We start from the raw sequence: 12604 nt of genomic DNA, 5'->3' as shown, positions 1-12604 counted from the left end.
CCTTCTACTCCACCTTCTCCTCTCTCCTCCTACTTCTCCTCTATTCCTCCTTCTCCTCCTCCTACTCCTCCCTCTACTCCGCCTTCTCCTCCTCCTACTCCACCTTCTTCCCTCTCACTCTATCCACTACTCATTCTTCCATCTCCCCACCACCATATCTATATCCTTTATATGCTTCCTCCCTTCTTATTCCTTACCAATTTCCTCCACCCATAGACAACTCTGCCTCTACCTGACAACATTATATTTTGAAGGAAAGTTGCTCTGGCCACTCTTCCGCCACTTCCCAGGGGGGAATACCACACTAACGAATAATTATTCATACATGAAAGAACTGTTTTGGGCACTCTCAAGGAAATAGTGCGGTCCTGACCCAGATTCCCATGGAAGTAAGACACCTGTAAGGGAGGTGGCTGTCCCTCATGTTTTTTTTTTTTTCTCTTCACTAAGTCCCCAGAAATCTCATGAAAGGAACCTGACTCATTAGAACAAAACATGAACAATCAATTCACAACTCTCTACAGAGGGGGGTCAGCAAGAGAACTGTAAATAGAAAGACAAATACCCCCCAATCTCACACAGAAATAGGTGAGGAAACCTCTCCTACTGCTCCTCATGGTTGCTTTGAACAGATGAAAGAAGAAACAAGACACCTTTCAATAGAGCATGCAGTAGCTTTACCAGATCCTGACTCCACTCTGTTTGCGGATAATGAGGAAAGGTACCATACTGGATTTGCTGTTGCTACAGAAGATCAGGTACGTCAAGCATCTTCACTTTCCTCACCCACATCTGCTCAAGACGCTGATTGACAGCCTTCTCAGTGGCATACAAAATGCCTGAAGGAAGACATGCCAATACCTACACTGACTCAAGATATGCCCTGGGTGCAGCACATTATTTTGGATCAATCTGGAAGATAAGAAGCACCACTCAGCTGACCAAAAGCTACCAACCAAGCCACAAGTGCACCAAGGGAAGTGGACAGAAGGGTGTCCGCTAAAGAAACTTCTATACTCACCATGTAGATCCTACCCACAGATTTCAAACTTCTGAAAGAATGACAAGCAGCTGCTGACCCTGAAGAAATACAAAGCTGGAAAAACAGAAAGGGGCAACCCTTGAAGACGGGCTGTACTCCAACACTCTCAAGCTCTGTTTACCCAAAAACATGTACTGGGCAGTGAGCCCATGGAACTTCATACCTATCCAAGACCCTCATGAACTCTTTGATCTCTAAATACTCCTAAGCACCTAGCTAACTCTCAATATCCCTTTCAAGAATCCAGGTGACAAAGAGCTACTGGGTCAAATATGCACTAGTTATAATAGACATTTTGTCAGAATGGCCAGAAGCCTAGCCGGTCATCAATGTGACAACCAAGACCATATACCCAGTAGTGCATTGTGAAAGTTGCAGAGATCACTCAGTGGATTCATTGTTCCAGATTCAAGACTCTCTCTCTCTCTGCAACATGAGAAGTGACATTTGTTGATTTTGACACACTTTTGACTCTAAAGAAAAAATGACTTGTTAAATAAAAAGATACCAGCAAGTAGGTGTTTGATGGCCATAATAATGCCTGACCACCTGCCATCGATGGAAAGCCGAGGACCCCAAAAGGAGACCTCGTGAAGCTAAAGAGATCCAAACGCCAAGCTCCCTCAGGATTATTTGCCCATCCTGAGTTTGTGGTGATATTAATATTGACTAAATGATCCGAGTCCACCTACGCTGATGTAGCGTGGGACAGGTTTAATACTACAATGCATAAGCAAATGCGCCCTAGCCAAGGTTATTATGTCCATACACATAATACATGACAAGGTATTCTTGACACACCACATTCATGCTTCAGAACATAAAGAGGAGCACCCCTCTAAAGGGAAAGTTTGACACATATATATATATATTGATGCCATAGGTGTGCCAAGGGGGGTACCTAATAATAATAATAATAATATTTTGATTTGCATTTATTATATCTATTGCAACCAACAACGTTTACCTGTCACCATGACTTGTTGTGCCTATATTCCAGATAACACAGGTCCATATGGTAATGTAAGCTTGTCTATTCATGATGTCCCTCTGAAGAACTAAGAAGACTTTAAGAATCGTTACTTCATAGGGTTTTGTGCCTTTGGGCTAACCTGTCTTCTGGAACTAACCAATAAAGTTTATCTTTTAGAATATTAACATTTCATAGGGGGGACTGATGTAGAATTATTAAAAATCTTTATTGAACTTGTACTGAATTATTGTACTAACTCCATTTTAACCTCACACTGTAACAAACCCTCCATTTTGTCCTCATTACCTGACAGATTCTCCATCTTAAACTACATTACATGACAGAATTTCCCAGCAACATTCAATACAATGAACAGAGACTGTATTTTCTATAAAGACATAGCTGACTCCGGAATTATTGAATCTCCTGTAACATGCAACAAAGTATAACCAAGGCCAGAGCCAAGGCCATGAGAACACTGTACTAATGAAATGTTCTATTCATAAAAGAACTTTGCACCTGACCACAAGATTGACATCGCTGACTGTGTAAAATGACGCTCAAGCCCCCCTTTCCACCGAGTAAAACTCATGCTGGGAAAAATGGCGCCTGAGCCTTCTGTCCACACCCTTGTCCAGAACAATACCACCTCCCGGTGGGAGGACACCCAGCTAGTCACTCAAACCCCTGAGCCAATTAATAATATTGATGGGTGGACACTGATATAGTCACATAACATTTAATCCAATTAATGATGTTTATTTGTTATTATCTGATAACCAATGATGATGTCATTTTGCATTTAAAAAGGCCTGCATAACTTTTTTCCAACCAGATGGCATTAAAATTTCTGAAGTGCTTTTAACCTGAACTCCATGTGTCAGTGTGAGCTTACTTCTGCGTATACGCAATTTAATCATCTCAGATTTGGACAGGAACAGATAGACATTTAAACATATTTGTTTATTTCTAAATTAATCCACATCACACATATGTATATATATATATATATACATATATTAATTCTACACATATATTTATGTTATAATTTTACATAATTAGGTATCCTAATTAATTACAATTAGCGGGACCTGCCTGACAACCCATGCCAAAAGTATGGGGAATTTAATTTGCTAGCACTATATTTAACCCTATAACTTTCCAAGACACCATAAAACCTGTACATGGGGGGCACAGTTCTACTCGGGAGACTTCGCTGAACACAAATATTAGTGTTTCAAAACAGTAAAATGTATTACAACGATGATATCGCCAGTAAAAGTGACATTTTTTGCATTTTTCACGCACAAACAGCACTTACACGGACGATATTATTGCTGCAATACTTTTTACTGTTTTGAAACACAAATATTTGTGTTCAGCGAAGTCTCCCGAGTACAACAGTACCCCTCATGTACAGGTTTTATGGTGTTTTCAAAAATTACAGCGTCAAATATAAGGCTTGTGTTTCATTTTTTTCACATTAAAATTCGCCAGATTTCTTATGTTGCCTTTATGACCCTATGGTAGCCCAAGAATGAAAATTACCCCTATGATGGCATACTATTTGCAATAGTAGACAACCCAAGGTATTGCAAATAGGGTATGTCCAGTCTTTTTTTAGTAGCCACTTAGTCACAAACACTGGCCAAAATTGGCGTTTTTTGCATTTTTCACACACAAACAAATACTAACGCTAACTTTGGCCAGTGTTTGTGACCAAATGGCTACTAAAAAAGACTGGACATACCCCATTTGCAATACCTTGGGTCGTCTACTATTGCAAATGGTATGCCATTATGGATGTAAATTTATTTCCTGGGCTACTATTCAGTCTCAAAGGCAACGTAACCAATCTGGCGAATTTCAATTTCAAATGTAACACGCTATATTTGACCCTGTAACTTCCCAAAACACATAGGGGGTACTGTTTTACACGTGAGACTTTGCTGAATACAAATATGTGTATTGTATTGCAGTAAAAGCAAACAGTATTATGACATGCACAGTTAAAATGTCATGTAGAACTAAAAAAATAAAAAAATCTTATTTTCTCCCATTGTTTTCATATTAAATTATGTTTCATAGCTAAATATTTGATATTAAATGAAAGCCCTGTTTCCCCTGAATACAATGATATATAATAAGGGGGGTGCATTTAATATGAAAGAGGTGAATTACGGTTGGACAGACATATAGCGCAAATGCCAGGTTTTGTTTACATTTTGTTTCGTTCACAACTTGTACATTTGGCTGCGGTGTTAAGGGGTTAAAAAACAAACACAAGAATATGCTCATTCAATAATACAGTTAGAAAGTGTTTCTGCTAATAAATAAATGATATGGTCTGTAACACTGTGAACATATCACAATATATAGTACAAATATTGCAGATAGTGCTAAAGTAAAGTAAAACACACTCTTTAACTTTACTAATTGGGGGAATAAGTGAACCTCTGTATTTAATCTTCCAAGATTCTTTTGTTTCAGTTATTGTACCGAATGATTGGAGGAAGGCAGATGTTCCAATATTTAAAAAGGGTTCAAAATCCTTGCCTGGAAATTATAGACCTGTGAGCTTAACTTCTGTGACTGGGAAAATATTTGAAGGGCTATTAAGGGATCATATTCAGGAATTCATTGGGAAGAACTTTGTTGTTAGCAAAAATCAGCATGGTTTTATGAAACATAGGTCATGTCAAACTAACCTAATTGCATTCTACGAAGAAGTAAGTAGACGTTTAGATCAGGGTGTTGCACTGGATGTGATCTACTTGGATTTTGCCAAGGCATTTGATACGGTTCCTCACAATAGGTTAGTCTTCAATGTAAAAGAAACCGGATCCCGGATCATACCACCCACGCTGATACCACAGTGCAGTTTGCCAGCACTCTACTTGTGAGTACAATTTTAGCCCTTCTTCTGTTATTTTTTGTGTCACAGAAAATGTAATTTTGCCTCTTTATAAATCGCTGGTAAGACCACACCTTGAATATGTTGTGCAATTTTGGGCACCTTTTCTAAAGAAGGATATCATGGCACTAGAAAAAGTGCAGAGATGAGCTACAAAATTGCTAAAAGTAATTTAGCATTTTAGTTATGAAGAAAGGTTTAAAAACTTAACTTTGGAAAAACGGTGCCTCAGAGGGGATATGATAACATTACACAAATATATTCAGGGCCAGTACAAACCATTATCTGGAAATCTTTTCATAAACAGGGCTATACATAGGACACAGGGTCACGCATTTAGGCTGGAAGAAATGGGATTTCATCTAAGGCAAAGAAAAGGTTTTGTTTACAGTAAGGGCAATAAGGATATGGAATGCTCTGCCTGAAGAGGTGGTTTTATCAGAGTTTATACAGATGTTAAAACAGCAATTGGATAAATACTTGCAAACACATAACATACAGGGATATAATTTCTAATTAGTGGGGTAATAGCTGCTTGATCCAATGAGACATCTGACTGCTATTTTGGGGTCAAGAAGGAATTTTTTTCCTAGTTTGTTGCAAAATTGGAAGCGCTTCAGACTAGGTGTTTTGCCTTCTTTTGGATCAACAGCAAAAACATATGTGAGGAAGGCTGAACTTGATGGACGCAAGTCTCTTTTCAGCTATGTAACTATATCACCTTTAATTACATATAATTCTATGGGTAAATACCCAAAAAGTTTAAGTAAGTTTTACATATATATAAAAGAAAAAATAGAATAGAATAGTACTGATAAAACAGTGTAAATGATATATGAGTAGAGGAGAAAAAACTCACAAACACACTGTATGCACTCCAATGAAGGGTGTTGATGTTCTAAAATACAAACTTGAAATAATAGACAGTAGCCATAATTGCATGAAACAGATAGATTTAATTTGAGAAAATGATACACAAAGCAAATGCAGAAAACCTTAATTTGTCTATATAAAGAGAAGGGATGATTTTATAGGAGAGAAATTCAAACACAAATTTAAAGAGACAGATTTATCAACTTTTAGGAAGATGCATGAAGATTTCCTGCTCTGCTCCAATCAGTTTGTTTCTCCCATCTATTTGGTGTGGTGGGCATGTTCTGAGGTATGATGGGAAATTGTGGCGTGATGGTGAGACCCTAAAAACAGAATAAACAGTCATAACTATATGTTTATTTTGAAATGACTCGAAAAAAGTTTTTTTTTTTTTTTTACATATAAATAAACATGCAGATATTTGGATAGAAAAAAAAATGACAATGTATAATGCCTCTACAAAGTTAGAACAACAAATTAAAATAGGCATAACGAGTGAGAGATCAAGAAAAAAATTAAATGTTGAGCTTTTTTTCCAATTCACGAGCAGTTTGGAAACCTGGGATAGGAGTATCAGAAGGTATTTTTTTTGTAGATAAAGCATTTGAACAGTTTTTCTAGCAGATTGTGATCAATTAAAAAGGTTATCCAGAAGTATCAAATCAAGACGTTAGAGCAATGTTTAAATAAACAATTTAATTTATGTGAAATCTATGATGTTTGGGTGCAAAACAACTCAAATTGATACACAAGCATAAAATATTATTTTTAATTTATGTATTGATTTTTAATGGGGACAAAAAGAATACTTTACCTTCTTTGCCACTTGAAAAGTTATGTCCAGAAACACTAAAAAAGATATGAATACCAAAAATTAAATCCAGCAAATCACTGAATTAGTCATGGTGCTTGGAGTTACCCGTTAATGTTCAATAATATCCATATTTGCATACAAGTACTTTCTAATTTGATAATTTGACTAGTGCTATGGTGAACAACCAACCCAACACCCAATGAAACAACTGTAAAATTGTTAATATAATAATCTTGAAACTTCAAGAGACAGAGGAACACAGAGTTCATTCGGTGAGGTTGCTCAGTTGGTAAGTTCCCTGACTACAATGCCACAGGTTCGAATCCTGGCAGGGTCAACTCAGCCCTTCATCCTTCTGAGTTTGATAAAATGAGTACCATCAATTGGGTAATAATAATATCTAAATACTATTCAGCTGCTAATTTGGTTAATTCAGAGAGCGTGCTTTGAGTCCCACTGGGAGGAAGGCACTATATGAATACTCGTTGTTATATTATTTTTATACTGGACATGACAGTGGCACCAATATGCTTTTTAAAAAATGTTTTTATATAAAGCCCAAATCATAACAAATAAATCTACGTACTGGATGTCATGTCCATCTAGAAGGCGTTTGTAGGTGGCAATCTCCAGCTCCAGGTGGGTCTTTTGGTCCATGAGAATTTTGTACTCATGGTTCTGGTGCTCCAGGTCAGATCGGATCTGTGACAGCTGAGATTCAACGTTGTTGATCATACCTTGCAGTTGGGAGAGTTGGGAGCTGTAACTGGCTTCTGTTTCTGCCAAGGTGCCTTCCAGAGCACATTTCTTAAATGACAATATGTTGAAGAAATTATGAAAATGTTGCTGCTGCTTTAGCAAAATGAAAGTTCTTGTATTTTATGATTATTTTCTGTGCTTACCATGCTTTGCAGGCTTTGCAGTTCAATTTCCAATGTCTGGACGCTACGTCTGAGCTCAATTACCTCAGTTTGGACAGACTGCAACTGCTCGGAACCTGAAATTACTTCACGATTCAACTCCTCAGTCTGTGAAAACAGATACAGAATACATAAAAAGAGAATATAGCATTTAGTAAAGATGTCTGTGTCTCCATTTCAAGTTCCCCTCACTAGCAGAAATCATGAGTGTGACTCAGCCATGGAAGTAAATGCAGAGTCTAACCCAGTCTTTCTAGCCCTTACCGTTCTCAAAGGTCCACACCCTTTAGAAAACATTTTAAGCCCTTTTTCACAAAGTTCTAAAGTGACCAAGTGGACTCCAAGTAGTAACGCCACTCCTTCCCCCATGGACTAGCCTGCTGCCAATAACCTAACCCCTTCATTAGTGTGTTATAAAGTGATGAAGGGGAAACCAAGTCTCTCTGCCACTCCCAGTGGTCATGAGGGTTTGATTGAATTTGGGCTACGTATGAAAATAAGTACCTATAAGGTATATCTAAGTAATAGCATGTCCATCTTTATGATAGTAGGTTTCACACATTCCACTCTATTGTCACTAAAATGCACTAGTATAAATTTACATAAATATGTATGTAAAGATTAAATGGTTTATTTATCAAATTTCCAATATGTTATTTTCTAAATTTCATTACAGTATAATCAATGTAACATATATTACATAAAATATTGTATTAGTGTTAATCCTAAAGTCTGGTAAACACTTATTTACCCTTTGCAAGAACATGTTCTCAACTTCCCTCAGGTTCCTATCCATCAGGTTTTCATATTGCTCTCGTATCTCAGACAATGATCGATTGAGATCTACAGATGGAGCAGCATCCACTTCCACATTTACTCTTTGACCCAACTGAGCACGCAGAGAGTTCACTTCCTATAAAATACAAATAAAATAGATAATGATTAAGCATGTTTGGGACATTTGCATTCAATTTCATCTCTACATAGTGCTAGCAGATTTTCTAGCAAATGTCAATAGATTTATAAAAAATCAGAGGTTCAAAAATTGCCTTTCATCCCTTCTCTGTCAGTTCACTCTGTACAGAGATAAGAAGATGGTGCTCTGCATATCTGTTGTCAGGGAAAACCTAATCTGTGTATGTCTCTTGCTTGAATTCAACCTAAGGGAAAGCAATGCTTACAAGGGGAAATATGGACGAGGGGCAGACCCTCTCAAAGCAGCACCAGCATGGAGAGAGGAGAGAAACAGCTAGAATGATTTATTGCAGCAGCTTTGGACAGACAATCTCAGAATGGAGAAAGAGAACAGAAATGTTGTATTTACACAGAATAAAGTGTCTGGGACTTTAATCCTGTTATGAAAAGCAAGTCTGTGCTTCCCAAACTGGGTTATGCAGGATAAATGTATCTTGCAGCAAGTGTACTACTCATTTTATAATGTGAGTCAAGGCAGACGGTTAGAAAACTGCAAACCTATATCTGTCATGACAGGATCACTTTAAGCACATGATTACCTCTTCATGGTTTCTCTTCATTTGCTGCAGCTCTTCCTGAAGGTTCTGCACCTGGACTTCAAGGTCGCATCTTTCTGAGTTCAAGCCTTCTAGAACTCTACGTAGACCACTTACATCTGCCTCAACATTGTTCCTCAGTCGGAGTTCCATCTCGTACCTATGTAAAAATGAATGCGTAAAAATAAATATAAACTAATCTTTTCCAATATAGATCATTTAATAAATACTAATAACAGATCCTATGATATCAAAAAGCCTTCAATGTTGTGCCATTTATTTATCTCCTTTTAACTTAATGATCATTATATAATTTGCTTACTTGTTCTTGAAGTCATCGGCGGCCAACCTGGCATTGTCTATTTGTAGAACAACCCTAGCATTTTCCACAGTGGCTGCAGAGATCTGTAACATACAAATATATTTTCTAATATTCACAGTAATCCATGAATGTCTTTCAGAACATGTATGTAGTGACATCTAACTATATTCCGCAAACAGTTTTGCTTTTGTCCTCGTAGCTAAAATCAAAAGTAAGCAACGGAAGATAATACTGCACTGTTCTTTTCTCTATTCTATGGTCTATTAATATGCTTTGCTTTTTTTTTCTTTATATATAACATGGTGACAATTTAAATTGTGATTTCTGTTAATTTGTGCTCTACAGAAGAAATGTCATATACCAACTCAATATCATATTTATCAGATTCATGAGAATGAAGGGAAGAATCAATGGATATTGAGTTCAAACTGTTACCCAGAGGATTAGAGAGGTTCTATAGTCACTGTGTTAATCTAACAATCTATTTTATCAACTCACTTGGCTAATACATTAGTGAGTTTATTTCGATGTTTAATAAAATAATATTGAACATTTTATCTAAAAGACATATGTATATTATTGTATTACTTGTTTTTAACTCCCTAGAATAGTCTTCAAGACTTTACAATACACATTTCCGAGCAAGGGAGACACATGTTAACAGTGGTAAGAGCACTATTTGATCCTAAATTCTAAACAATAGTTTGTGTTCTTGACCCCTGACATTCAGGATCCATCAACAGCATCAGTCATTGCATTTGAGTTCTTTGAAAAGATGTCTCAATTAAAGTGACTGAGCCACTGATTAACTCACCGCTGATAAATCAAATATAAATTTATTATATTCAAAAATAAATTTATTATACATGATGTAAAGCTGTGTGATCTGTGCAACACAATGTAAGTAATGGACAATTAACCAAATACATATTTACATAACAATAAAATAAACAGCATACATGGTGCTGCAATACATTTTGGGGATCTATAATGAGTAATGAAACTACCCAAATGCAAAGTGTGTGCTTCCCCAGAAATTATGATATTTTCACTGCCCTAAGGATCTCCCCTGTTGACTTTAAACACTTTACATATTTGGGCTGAAACATAATACTTGCAGATTTTACTTTGGGTATATCTTCTAAATTGTATATTTTAGTTTTTAATGGTGGATTCCTTTGTAGATCTTTAAAGAACTTCATACAATACATAAACATCACAGTTAAAGTCAGACTAGTTCATTTAATGTCTAGATTGTGATTCCAGTATATTTATTTGTACTTATTTGTTTAATATGTGTTTAATAAATATTTTAAGCGCAAAAATGTAAATTTTATCTCACCTGACACTGAAGGTCCTGAATGGTTCTAAAGAAGTTGCTGAAGTCAGGAAAAGCACTGGGTTGATGCTTCTCATACCACTCTCGGATATTCCTCTCCAGTTGGGCATTTTCCTGCTCAAGTGAGCGGACTTTCTCCAGATAGGAAGCCAGTCGATCATTCAGAAGCTGCATGGTTTCTTTCTCATTAACACTGAACATCCCATCATTCTTCCAACCACCATGGCTTGCGAAGCTGCTAAAATGGCCACCATGACTATTTCCACCATGTAGACTTCCAGAGCTATGCCCATGGCTGTGTTTGGAAATAGAGATACCTTTACCTCCTGATCCACCATGGACACTTGGGGCTCTGAAGTGACCACTATGATGTCCTAAATTTAATCCTCCGAGAGACAGGTTTGATCCTCCACTGTGTACTTTATGTGATCCTCCATGAATGGCTTTATGAGATCCTCCATGATGAACGGTAGACACATGGCTTGAGATCTTGGAACAGTGGCCACCAACATGACTGATTCCCTTCAGGGATCCTGATGTTGACTTTATTCCGTGGCTCATGTTGAAGAAGAGACGGGAGACAATTGGCTGTATAGATTACAATGTCAATTGATGTACAAATGCTCACTGCCTGTGGTTCCTCTCTTATACGTAGTTCAGCGGGCGTTGAAGAAAATAAAATAATTTTATTGGGCATTCACAGACATTTTATTTCTTTTCATTTTATTGTTGATCTTTCTAATATGAGAGACATTTGTTGGTTTCCCTAAAAAAGATCACAGGGAGGAGGGAGTGCTTCCAGATTTATAGCAAAGCTGTATAGTCATTACCACACCTTAAAAACATTGAAATGCAGCATCATTGAAGCATGAAAGGAAAGTGGCAGATAATTTAGATCTTTAAATACCAAAATGTGCTTTATCCAAGTATTCTTGCAAATGCCTTGCCTTAGTAAAGGCATACCACATGCACAAATTGTATTAGAAAATATAAAGACATTGTTTTTGGGAGATTCTATGTTTATGCAAAATATTTGAGATTTTAAGCACAATGTTGAATTCATTTAAAGCCAAATGTTAGAAGTTCTTTGGACCCACAAACTAGCCCAAAGAGTAGACTGATGTGTAAGAACTCTCACATGGGAAAAGCTATAAGTTCATAAGCAAATTATGAAGCTCTGTATGGTTAGGGCAACTATAGGGTTAATGCTAACTGGTTTCAGGATGGCTATAGAACCTTTACACCTTGTTACTGCAAGGCTATTGGCCTGGAAACTTGTGGTTTGTGTTTTAGAACGTCTTGAGGCTTTGGGTTGATCGGCATAATGGGGCACGAGTTGCTAAAATGTTGCAAAAAAACAAATATATCTAAAGGGGGGTTTATTCTGCACTTCTGTAACCCGTGTTGGTGAATCTGGAAGCATCGTTGTTGCTTAACCTAAATCACTGTGCCACCCAATCTCCCCTTTTTGTTTTATTTATTATATTGATTTTTATTTATTTAATTTTTTAAAATTGTATTATTTAAAAAAAAAATTGTTTTAATACTTTATTTTTGTTGTGCAGGTTAATACAAATCAAAGCCATACGCCACAACAGCGTACAATCATATTCATGCATAGATAGGATAAACAGTGGCATAGAAAATTGCACATTTTTTGTATTGAGAACATAACAAGGTAGGCGGGAATGCCTAATATATAACACTCTATTTGAGAACGAACATGTTTGCAACATCCTAGCAATATTGGCACTCAGAATTGAACATAAAAAAAAAATAATATCAAGATATGGCATACGTGTGTGTGTATAATTCTGTGGTGCTGTGTCCTGGACATTAACGTGTTTGGTAGTAATTAGCAACTGGTTAACCCTAAGCTCACCTTAAGGTGTCAAA

The 12604-nt window shown here is 36.8% G+C and overlaps 1 protein-coding gene across 1 annotated transcript; it reads right to left on the bottom strand.

Annotated features, from left to right (window-relative positions):
- Window positions 1–5865: 5865 nt before the first annotated feature.
- On the bottom strand, window positions 5866–11337 carry LOC134614936 (keratin, type I cytoskeletal 19-like). Its single transcript, XM_063459219.1, has 8 exons — window positions 10712–11337; window positions 9370–9452; window positions 9051–9207; window positions 8288–8449; window positions 7519–7644; window positions 7203–7423; window positions 6617–6651; window positions 5866–6125 (listed from the first exon to the last, which is right to left on the bottom strand). The coding sequence occupies exons 1-8, from the start codon at window positions 11267–11269 to the stop codon at window positions 6064–6066; spliced, it is 1404 nt and encodes a 467-aa protein (XP_063315289.1). The 5' UTR covers window positions 11270–11337; the 3' UTR covers window positions 5866–6063.
- Window positions 11338–12604: the final 1267 nt, after the last annotated feature.

Source organism: Pelobates fuscus, chromosome 6 (genome assembly GCF_036172605.1).
Source record: "Pelobates fuscus isolate aPelFus1 chromosome 6, aPelFus1.pri, whole genome shotgun sequence".
Classification (NCBI taxonomy): Eukaryota; Metazoa; Chordata; class Amphibia; order Anura; family Pelobatidae; genus Pelobates; species Pelobates fuscus.
The sequence above is the reverse complement of the archived record's forward strand: the minus strand, read 5'-3'. Positions and strand labels throughout refer to the sequence as shown.

Excerpts from the sequence above, each read along its gene's own strand:
- LOC134614936 (XM_063459219.1), bottom strand. The coding sequence starts at position 11,269 with ATGAGCCACGGAATAAAGTCAACATCAGGATCCCTGAAGGGAATCAGT. Across the intron at positions 9,208-9,369 it reads GCCGATGACTTCAAGAACAA|GTACGAGATGGAACTCCGAC; the intron begins GTAAGCAAATTA and ends ATTTTTACATAG. Across the intron at positions 7,424-7,518 it reads TGCAAAGCCTGCAAAGCATG|AAATGTGCTCTGGAAGGCAC; the intron begins GTAAGCACAGAA and ends TTGTCATTTAAG.